General features: G+C 38.0%; 2 protein-coding genes across 3 annotated transcripts; one reads left to right on the plus strand and one right to left on the minus strand.

The window, feature by feature from the left end:
- The first annotated feature begins 5,784 nt into the window (after positions 1-5,784).
- Positions 5,785-9,255, plus strand: LOC113334787 (probable WRKY transcription factor 31). Of its 2 annotated transcripts, none has more exons than XM_026580989.1 (5): positions 5,785-6,588; positions 6,681-6,776; positions 6,883-7,059; positions 7,392-7,859; positions 8,192-9,255. In XM_026580989.1, exons 1-5 carry the CDS (start codon positions 6,253-6,255, stop codon positions 9,044-9,046), a joined length of 1,932 nt encoding a protein of 643 aa, XP_026436774.1. In that variant the 5' UTR covers positions 5,785-6,252; the 3' UTR covers positions 9,047-9,255. The 2 variants fall into 2 exon arrangements, with proteins under 2 accessions (XP_026436774.1, XP_026436775.1); XM_026580990.1 differs by having other exon boundaries at positions 5,786-6,588; positions 7,395-7,859.
- Positions 9,256-9,476: 221 nt separating this feature from the next.
- On the minus strand, positions 9,477-11,058 carry LOC113334788 (probable transcription factor At3g04930). Its single transcript, XM_026580991.1, has one exon. The coding sequence runs from the start codon at positions 10,920-10,922 to the stop codon at positions 9,765-9,767; it is 1,158 nt and encodes a 385-aa protein (XP_026436776.1). The 5' UTR covers positions 10,923-11,058; the 3' UTR covers positions 9,477-9,764.
- Between the last annotated feature and the right edge of the window lie 886 nt (positions 11,059-11,944).

The raw sequence follows: 11,944 nt of genomic DNA on the forward strand, positions 1-11,944 counted from the left end.
GGAAAATTAATTTGTTAAGAATACAAGCTTTAACCTATTAGCTAGGATCTTGAATATAATCTTATAGATAGTATCACTTAAGTTTAAGGGACGGAAATCAGCCGGAATTTGTGGAGTGGCTATTTTTGGTATTAAGATTCCGAAGGAGTGGTCAAACTCCGGATTTAAGATTCTATATTTAAGAAACTCTTTAACATATAAAATGACATCTAGGTCCGGGGTTTTTCAATTGACTTTGAAGAATCCAGTCGGGAACCGTTTGGATTGGGAATTTTCCAATGATTCTTAGACATGGTGTTCCAGGTTGTGAGATGCAAGGTGCAATTATGTTGTGAATCTACATCATAGTTGGTAATTCGCGTCATGTTTCAAGATGTTAGTACATAACCCAAGAAAAATAATTGTGCCTAGGTAATGGTTGTCATTCAAGCTTGTATTAAGTGAAAATCATCCCGTAGCTAGATAAGCTGATGAGGTTTAAAAAATTTGTTCAACTATGACCTTATCTAATCCAACTAATTAAGGTACTAGACGTCAGTGGAAACATGTGGAGTAGTAGTTTATGATCAGGTTTAAGCAAAATTTATTTTGTCAGATTTGGTGCTATTAATATCTTGTTAAAACTTCAAAACAAAAAAAAAAAAATCTTGTTAAAGACATTTACCATTTTGTACACATATTGGAGGACAATATCTGATGCCTGTCAGTAACAATGACTTTAATTTGACCATTCGTTTTCTATCTTGTCTTTATCAATCTTGAATCATTGATAATCCATATTGAAGGTTATGGCATGATAATTGTCAAATATATTCGACTGCTCCAACTTTTCTATCTGATTAGTATATATTTGGAGCAGTCAATGATCAAAAACACAACCATGTACCACATTTTCAAAAATTTGCGGATGCGCCATTGGTTGATCTTGTCCATCTTTTGGAACTTCAAATTAAATCTTTTCTCCGGAGAGTTCGGGTCAATTCAACTGTTCATTTGCTCTTTTTATTTGAAAAATTCCTGCAACTTCCTCGCGGTAACTTTTCAATAACAAGAAAATGATCAACCTAGAGATCATCCAGTTACAATCCCTTGTTATTCAATTGAAAATCATTCGGCGGTTATATAAGGTTTAAAATCTGTTCACTTATTACGGTAACTTATGTACTAGATGTCAGTGAAAACATGTGGTAGTATATGATCAAGTCTGGGTTGCACAAAAGAAGCAGATGCGTAAACGATACAACGCGGACACTCCAAAATTCTCAAAAAACTAGGACGCGGACACGTGTATACATATTCTATTTATATATACAATTATGTATTTATACAGCAAAGTCAAGTGTTTCGATCCTAAAAATTAGAAAATGATGCTACGTGTGTATAAATTTCAAAAGAAAAAAAGATATCGTTTGTTTAAACACGCCGAAGGTCAAACAATCAATCACTATTAAACACATGGCACAATCAAAATGTAATCTTAGAACAACACATGCCCAACTAAGAGTATATACGTGATGTCATTTATAATTATAAAACCCTAACAAAGACCTAAATGATTGATCTAAATATTTGTCTTTCTTCATTTAATTAATAATAGTAAAAACTAGATGATCGCTGTCATGGTGAAATGGCCGACCGAAAAAATTGACGCAATACTAAATTTTGTACTCACAATTTAATTCCGTCACCGTCATAATTGACGCAGATTACCTGCTACAGTATTGGGAGGCCGACAATACGCTGACATATTCCCTGGTCATAATTTTTCCAGCTAAGCCATAACATTTTTCCAACTTTTATCCGTCAAAACTTGTTATGGTGTGGGGCCATGTGTTTTTCCTCGTTAAGCTAGTTTGGTTAAACTTGGCAATAGCAGGCCAGTTAAATTAACAAGTGATTTTATTGAACAAAAAAAGAAATGAAATGAGCAAGTGCAGTTAGAATAAAATATTAAAGTGATAAAACCTAAAACTACCCTTCCAAACAAAATGAAAAATCAACGCATGTTGTAAGGTGTGAGTTAGTGATTCCTAAGTTTCACTCTCTCCCCAGCTGTCCGATCAAAGCAAATTTTTTTTCACTCTCTCCCACTCTCGAAAACTATCTTCTCCTCCAGTGGGAAGAATCCATATCCGCCATTAATAAAACCACTGGTAATCAATAATTATCATACTTAACCATATAGCTAGAGAAGACACGATTCTGTGATCCAATTGATAGCTAATTTAATAATATCAAGTAAACCCCAAATTGATCCCCTTTTCTAGATTGAGAAAACCCCCAATTAAAATCCCTTAACCAGAGAAACCCCTAAAAAAAAATCAATCACCCGAAATTGATCCCTTTTCTTTATCAAGAAAACCCCAATTGAAACCGTGAATCGTCAATTTTTGCTTTATGATCTGTTTTTCATTCATGTGTATTTATTAAAGAGAACTGACCATTTTGTAGAGAAGAGCGGCACCTAAGGCGGTGGCGGCACTGAAACGACGAGAAAGGTTGGTGTTTTGAAATTGACGATGGTGTCATGGTGATGGTGGCTCTGGTGGTAGTGGTACTACTAGTAGTGAAGATGGTGATGTTTAGGGCTGCACATGGGCGGTTATAAGCTAAAACCAATCTTGCACCCACAGTGGATTTTTTTTTTCATAACCAATTCCGCACCCATAAATTAAACGGGTTTGGGTATAAACCCGCTTTATATTCAATAATCATTCACACACACACATGTTTTACTTAAGTTCTTGATAACTTAAAAAAACAAACACAACTATATAAGTCTTACATAGTACACTAGTACTTCCAATAAAAACAAGTTTAACCAGACTACTTCAAAGTTCATATTAAAACTTAAACAATAAAAGTTTCAAGACCAACAGTAAGTGATTCATGTCTTTTCTATCATATTCAAGTCTCTCCTCCTAACATCCTTAGGGATCAACTAATTCCGATACCGTCTTTTTAAACAACTCTGCAACCAAATTGAAAATTATGTTACATTCCTTAAAGTGAATGAGGGTTATCAGTTATCCTATCTACTAGTATTAGGGTTTCATAATGAACGGATAGGATTAGTTTTATCTAATGGTATATAATTTGCGAGTTTTCGGGCGAGTACGGGAGGGTATTAGCTAAAACCAACCTCGCACCCACAGACAACGGGTTATTTCTTTCATAACCAACCCCGCACCCACAGCGGGCGGGTTTGGACAAAAAAACCACGGGTTTTGCGGGTACGGACGGGTTTGGGTATCATGGACGGGTCTTGTGCAGCCCTATGCAGTGGTGGAATTGCTATTGTGGTGATGGTGGTCAGGTGCTGATCTCACAGTGGTGTTGTTCCGCTGGTGTTGTGGCGATAGCAGTGGTGGGATTGCTATTGTGGTGTAAAATTGTTGACGAAGATTGTTGTTTATCAGAAGAAATCGAGAGGAAGAAGAAGAAGAAAGAAAGCGGGAAAAAAAGGAAAAAAAAAATTAAAATTTGGACGTGGTCGGATTCGACCCACTAACCTTTACCTCACTTTTACCACAACACCCTCAACAATTCAACAAATTCCGACCTTCGTGTCCTTTTTTGAGTATGAGAAACTTTACGCAAATGCCCTTCAGTTTCTGTTATATTTACGCCATTTTCTGAGGTGATTGAAAAGATGGAGGGCATTTTTGGTTTTTCAGCCTGGACCATTTCCAATCTTTTTGTTTCAATTGAAAAAAAGTCATATCCCACATTGACACAAAATCACCATATATAGAGTCCTCCCTCGCTTCGCTCGATTGAATGAAGAAAAAAAAACGCGTCAAATCTGAGTCATCGGTGCGTCCAAACCAAACGCGCGCAGGACGTGCAAATTGGTGCATCGTATCAACGTCCACGCACGTCCCGTGTCCGACGCGAGTCGAATGCGGACACAGATCAAAAAATGGAGCGTCCTTGCAACCGAGGATCAGGTTTATTTTTGTTTATAGAAAAACTTAGGTGAGAACACCAAAGAGAGGTACAAAGGAGAACTAGTGGCCACAACCCTGCATATCATCAGGTTTAAGGAAAGTTGATTTTGTTATCAATTTTTGTTTGCTTATAAATTAGTTAATTAATTAATATTTATCATTGTGTACACATAACGGAGGACAGTATCTGATGCCCACCAGTAATAATGACTTCTCTTTGACCATTCATTTTTTCAATCTAGTCCTTATCAATCTTGATGATCTATTCAACGTTATTGCATGATAATTGTCAAAAATCTACGACTACTCCTACTTTTCTATCCGTTTATATATTTGGAGTAGTCAATGATGAAGAACGCAACCATGTACCACATTTTCAAAAATATGCGGATGCTTGATCTTGCCCATCTTTTGGAACTTTTAATGAGATCTTTTCTCCGGAGAGTTCGGGTCAATTCAACTGTTCATTTGCTCCTTTTTCTTGAAAAATTCCTGCAACTTCCTCGCCGTAATTTGTTTGGGCACATGTCCAAACGACTTCCTATCACCACCCATCCATCTAGCTCAAAATCTAGTGCGCCATCTGGGAATCCTTTTAGCAAGGGTCCTTGCGCTCTATACATAGATTATGGGGTTACTACTAGTATCTAATTGCGAATCGATATGAGTCAATGATAACAATAAACACCAAAATTTTCTATTTCATTTTTTCGTTTCGATGGAAATTTACTTCAATTTCTTGGTCCCTCCATATTTGTAAGACTAGCGAGCTAGTTGATACTTGTTGCCTATCAAAAACAAATTTTGTAGAATGGGTGTTCTTGGCTTTGACGAAAATAAACAAATGAACCCCTTAATTTCAACTCAGACTCATTTTAAAATAGTTAGTTAGTACGTACTTGTCAATATATCCAATGGGGTACATATGCACAAAAGGACATATACTGATAAACCAACACCTTGATATCATTATCAACGCCAAGACGTATGAAAAATATAATGACTAGTAGTATCCAGCAGGAAAGACTTCTTCTGTACAGAGACAGCATCACGTTATATGCATGGTATTGACATCAAGTGGTACATGGATTTTGGTGTGGACAAAGCATTTTCTCGTTATCTATAGCCGTGCAATTAATGAACCTCTGACCTCCTGGCTAGACATCACGTCTCACTAAGTAACTGATCCTCTGCTCGTTCAAAATGTGCACACGAGCGGAGCTAGCTTGTCCACGCCCTTGCACCCTCAAGTTTCTCCACCGAAGAGTTGCCTCGGCCAAAGGTGTATGTAGCTAGCTAGGAACCCACTGGTGTCCTAGCTCACCTCGCGTGCACTGCCTATGCATGCATGTTGGATTTTTTAAATAGAATATATTCCCATTTAGCACCATATGTAGGTTTCAAAGCATTTCTCCCCCTCTGGCCCCCTCTTGCTTATAGAGACAGGTCTTCTTCTCCTATTCACTATTTTCCCCTCTCTGTATAGTCTATAGGATTTAGTCCATATTTCTTCGTTTGACATGGACACGTTCAATTGAATTGCGTGGGGAGAAGCCTACCATATCATATAGTTAGGCTATCTTTATAGTTGTATTTCAAAGATGTGGTTCCCACTCCTAACTCCATAAACCACCGTTTATGAATGAGCCGTGCCCGTCAATAATAGTGTTGACCAAATTACGACGCCCACGTGTGGGGTTTCTAGTAGATGCCCATGCCAGATTGTACAAGTCAAGAAGCAATGGATCAAGAAGAAGAATTAGGTCAAGGCTCAAAGCAACTGCCTAAGTAATGGATGAACAAAGCCAAGATATGCTGCAGCCTTGGCCTTGATTTGGCATGCAAATTTGCAAAACAAAACAAGGAATAAAGAAAATTTCACCAGCACACGCATATAGATAGGTAGTTAGTTAAGCTTTCTTCATCAGCTGATTGATGCCGCATTTCTCAAGTCATGACGAGCACTGCAAAATATATGAGCCACGTTTGGTAATGATCATACTTGCATAATCCTGACGCAACATATTTTTTTCTTTTCTTCCTAGCTCCTATATTAACGGCAGGTCTTCATCGCCCTCTTGGTATTCCTCTCTATGAATAATCAAGTATAGTCTTTGTGAAGATTGTGTGTATGAGAAAGACTTTTCTTATTTTGTCCGTGTTTCTTTCTAATTTCTGCCAATAATAATGACTTCCCCTAAAAGATAAGAAAACTATAACAAATATAAAAACACAAATTTAAGAAGACAAGTTGAAGAAGAAAGACTAGCTACAACTAGCTCATCATAATCTTGAAAATCCTATGGGAACTCATGAACATGATGATCTCAAGGAAATTACTACGACGCCAGAAATGTCAAACCCGGGAGGCGGAGAATTCAGGACACCAAATACTAATGGTGGCGACGACCATAATCATCCCGGTATTAAGCACACGACTAATAAGAATCCATCATCAGTTGCTGATACCAGCAGCAACAAGATGATGAACTTCTTTTCTTCGGATGAGCATCAGAAACATCGAGAGGTTGGAGGTCGAGAACGTGTCTTAGTTGACCTTTACAATCCTCGGCAGCACCAGGACCATATGAAGATCGAGTTAGCCAAAACCGAACCCACCACCACCAATATCAGTAGTGTAAGTATTCATCTATGTTTACCATTTCATTCTTGTTTTCATTTACGGATGACAGACACATCATAAGTGTGTCCCTTTTTATTTTGATATAGACTGGGTTAATAAATAATACTAGCGGTCGAGTGTTAATCGGATCAAAATTTGAGGAAAATAAACTAGTGGTACAAGAAGAGAAACCCAAGATTCAGGTAAGTTCTCGTCACAAGCTATTAATGAGTTTAAAATATAGGGAGTACTTAGTTCTTCGTTCAGAAAGTGTTACAATCCATTGATAATTCAACTAACTGGATGTAGTTGATGAGTGCTATGCGAGTAGAGCTGGAGAGATTGAAGAATGAAAATCAGATGCTGAAGAGCATGTTGGATCATGTCACCCACGATTATACTACCCTTCACTCTCAACTACTTCGCACGATGCAGTCCCAGAACAGAAACAGCAATCAACTGGATCATCATCATGACCTGCTACAGGTGAGTAACACTTCCAATTCGTACAAAACTGATTATAATTCCTCAAGAGTCATGTTGTTCCAAACCGGCTAAATTATATCAGACATTTAAAGAGTGTTAACTTATAAAAAAAAGAATTACAAGTTAACACTCTTTTAGCAAGTGCACAAAAAAACATTCTGTAGATTGGTTCAAACTGAATTGCACTGCGGTTATTGTAACATGCTATTGTTACTCTTAGCTGCGGTTATTGTAACATGCTATTGTTACTCTTAGCGATTTTTAATGTATTTTTAACTTTACAAATTTTGGGCCGAACAAAACTAAGAACGTGCAAGCATATATTTATCTAGCAGACCAATTGTGATCAAAGATACAACACCACGTCAAATTCAGCTTCAAGGAAGACATTGTCTATCCGGCAGTTTATGGATCCTAATCCATCCTCCGGTGCAATACTGAATTTAGATATGAACGAGCCATCTAACTCTGAAGCTGCTGCTACAGATGATGATCATGAGATGACAACACAACAACCATCCACTTCCGTTACTAATTATATTGAAGCTGAGGAATCTGTATCCAAAGAATACCATCTTTTTTCTGAAGATGTTGCTGCCAACAGCAGAAAGCGACCTACCATGAAAGAAGATGAAACCGGGGACATCAACGACCAAGTCCACAAAAGTACCTTGAAGAACCAAAAATCAGCGCAATCGAAGAGCAGCTGCAGCAGTGTGGAAGAAGAAGTCCCTCCTGCTGCAGTTGCTGCTTGTAGGAAAGCGCGAGTCTCTGTACGAGCACGATCTGAAGCACCTTTGGTAATAACTTTTACCTCACCCTACATCCTGTATGTAGTTCTCGTCGGTACATTTTAGAATCAATTTATTGTCAGTCAAATCATAGTTAACAAACACAACAACCCTGCCAGGAGGTGTAGCCACCACTCTCTTTTATTTAAATTAGCATGTCATGAACCTGCAGAGGATCATATAAATCATATGGAGCATAATAGTTAGTGAAAAAGCAAGTCCCAATGTTTGCCATGGTCTGAGCCAAAAAAAAGTATCCCTGTCATCTAACTGCATCAACAAATGCACCAGTAAGATGGTGTTACTGGTCTACACACTAATGTCAAATTCTGTCTGAGCAGATAAGCGACGGATGTCAATGGCGAAAATATGGACAAAAGATGGCCAAGGGTAATCCTTGTCCACGTGCTTACTACCGCTGCACAATGGCTGTAGGATGCCCAGTGCGGAAGCAGGTGCAGAGATGTTCCGAGGACAAGACGGTTCTAATTACAACTTATGAAGGAAACCACAACCACCCTTTACCACCGCAAGCCACAGCAATGGCTCACACAACCACTGCAGCTGCTACCATGCTCCTCTCAGGTTCAACCATGAGCAACAACAGAGAACCAACTCTCTCAGCAAATAGTCTCTTCTCTTCACCATCAGCAGCTCCTATATTCCCTTACAACGCTAACTTTGCTACTCTGTCAGCCTCTGCACCATTTCCCACCATCACCCTTGATTTGACCACCACCCCAAACGTCCACCACCAACACCACCACCAAACACCTCCTCCAGCGGATCCTAGACAATTCCAACGACACCCCTTGTTTCCACTACCTTTACAAGCTTACCCTCCACATTCTCAGTCGCTACTGCGGCCTCCCTATTTAGTTAATCCTCCTAATCCTCCAAGGGTTGCAAGTGCTATCCCATCAGTGCAATTAGCAACTCAGCAGCAGCAGGGAATGGTTGAAATGGTCACAGCAGCAATTACCTCGGATCCAAATTTCACGACAGCCTTAGCCGCGGCCATATCATCAATTATGGGTGCACACATGCGCAATACTCATGAGCTAAACAACAGCAACAACAACGATAGTAATAACAAAAATAATTCATCAGCTTCAGAGGTAACCACTGTACAGCCTGCCTTACCAAATCATATGCATCCGCATACCAGCTGCCCCAATACTTTCAATCCTATGTAGACTATAAACTTGTACCGTATATTAGTTATGTAAATGTGGTACCAGTATATTTTTAGATTCAAATTTATTGCTACATCATTTTTTTACAAGTATAAAAACATATCATAGTTCAAAGAGCTTTCATTTGAAGGCTGAATGAGGTACAGATTATTTTAATACCTATGTATCATGTAATTAACTAAATTAAGGTATACATTTGTGTTTGGTTATCTTCAAATGCTTAAACTACATATGTTCTGTCCATTGCACAAGGAAGAGATGGAGCACTTACAAACTATACATTTAATTTTCCAAACACAATTACAAGGATTCAATCTTGGATCTAATAAACGCTGATAAAGAAGTTACTCAACAACCAATTGTTCTGTTCCATCAGCCATTGAATAGGTAAAACTAAGTAGGGGATATCAAAGATTTTATTGCAAGAGAATTAACAGAATCAAAATTTTATAGAATAACAATTAACGAAAACAAAGATATCAGTTTTTCCATCTACACAGGATTGAAAGAATTTGGATCAAACAATTAGAACCAACACTGAATTATAGGAATTCATTCTTTTCTCAACTACTTAGAAGTTAAAGGTGCAATTGTATTATCAACCAATAATTGCAGACTAACCCACTCCCACCAAATTTACAAATAAAACAGAAAAACTTACTAGTAAAAGAAGAAGAAGAAGAAGATCCCGCATTTGATCAAACATCCACTTTCTCTATCAAGTTCCTGTCGATTTCAAATCTTCCAATGCAGACTTAATCTGTTCTTGAACCAATTCCACCCTCTTCGAATAAACCTCCAATTCCAAAATCTGTTGTTTCCTCCACTTCTCATCAATCACCTCATCCTTACCAGCAGCCCCCAAAGGATTCAAACCCATACCATTAAACCCCAAGAATCCCGCATTAGACTGCCCATTCATCACACAGTTTATCAATTCCTTAAACAAAGGAGTAAGACAACTCTTAACTGTTTCCTCAATCACATTTGAGACAGAATTCGACTCCATGTCCTTATTTCCACATGTTTTCATCAATTCTTCCTCCGCAGGTCTTTTCACACCTCTCTTGCGCAGCAGAGTACTACTCACTCCCCCCATCACCCCCCTCGGAACCTTCTCATCGTTCCCATTAACACAAACATTGGGTTTAATCTCCTCATTCCCAGTAGATTCGTTATTGATGTTGTTACTATTATTATTATCATCTTCCATTATAACTAGTGTGTCATCAACAATGTTAGAACAATTATGACTACCACTCCAAATCTTCCTCGAAATCTCAAAAGTAGTTTGATCATGTGGTGTCTTAAAATTAAAATCCTTCCCTGAATTAACTCTAGCAACAACATTTCGGTACTTCTTTTTCAATCTTCTCAGTTTCTCAACTAATTGACTCTTATTAAAATCAAGATTTAATCGATTCTTAATGTGATCATAAAACGGACCTGTTTCGTGATGATAAGATGAATTAAGCGTTCCACGCTGAGTATTGAAATCTAAGAAACCTTGTAGCAATCCAATCTCATCTTTATCTGTCCACAGCCTCTGAAACAGCTTCCTCGATTCATCACCTGAAGAAGTCGATATTATTGATTTTGCCCCGGTTCCCATCGCCGCCGTGATAGGTGTTTGTTGTGGTTGTGGTGGTGGCGGAGTCTGGTAAGATGTGCCGTTTAGTGGTGGTGCAGAAGCAATGGGAGTAGCGATTGTTGCCTCGAGATTCGAAATCGTGAGATCCTCTGATTCTCCATCTTCTTCAGGTTCCTCATCTTCGTCATCTCCGTCTTCTCCGATTTGCTCGGGTTCCTGTTCTTCTGGTTGTCGTTGTTGTTCTTCATCCTTAATGATTAGATCTTCTTCCTTAATGGAAGACATTCTTTTTGAGGTTTTTGATCTGAAAAAGCGAAAGATTTTGTAATAAAATATAAGTTAGTTTTTTGTTTTTGGATTTGGGTTCGAGGGGAAGTTTTTTGAGTTTTTAGGGTTCGGACTCACATAGGAAGGAGGCTCAATCTATGGTTCTGGTCTTTGTTTATATACATGGCTAAGGCTGAAGTTTGGGAGATGATTTAGATTTTTGAGGGACAATCTTGATCGTTGATTCCTAGGCTAAAGACTAAGTCGTGGTTTTTAATACCTGGGTAAGACTAAGTTGTGTACCACACGACTTAAATAACCTTAAAAATATGCCTTCTCTTTGGACCTGGTGTATCGGATCTTCAACCAAGGTCAATCAAACATGTCCTTATTAGGGTGGGTGCAGACTACAGACCAGGCATACCAATCAGATTATACCGGAGCCACTTCCTAGCTATCATATCACTTTTTCCTCCCTGTTTTTATACTCCTGCGTGTTAACACTTTATTGGAGCCCGATTTTGTGCACAATATCTGATGAATGTTTAGGTGACCTTTCAATGTCATCATTCACTTAATTAGTCATGATTATCCTTCGTTTAATTTTTTTTCTTTTTTTTAAAGAATGAGGAGCATGAAAGCTTCAAACTTCATTGATTAATGAAGTATAATTACATAACATTCAGCTACATTGATGAATCGAAATACAAAAGTCTGCACCAAATATATGTAAATCGTCAATCGAATTGAAGTGTTCACTCCAAGAAGATATGATGTTTTCATAAAAGAAATAATATGCCCAAATTTAACATCGAATTTTGTAATCTTTGTTCATCACGTCCGTAGATGGTCGTAAGAAAGATTGAACGAAATCGAATCCCCTCGAGGAGGTATGAGAAATCGTAATGGCACAAACTTGCCATACGTGTTAGAAATAAAAACATACTACAATATATCTATAATGCAATTTGTTTTATTTAAGTATATATTACATAGATAATTCTACACGAATCTTAAACTAAATTAAAATGCTGGCAGAA

This window comes from Papaver somniferum, unplaced genomic scaffold (assembly GCF_003573695.1).
Source record: "Papaver somniferum cultivar HN1 unplaced genomic scaffold, ASM357369v1 unplaced-scaffold_137, whole genome shotgun sequence".
NCBI lineage: Eukaryota > Viridiplantae > Streptophyta > Magnoliopsida > Ranunculales > Papaveraceae > Papaver > Papaver somniferum.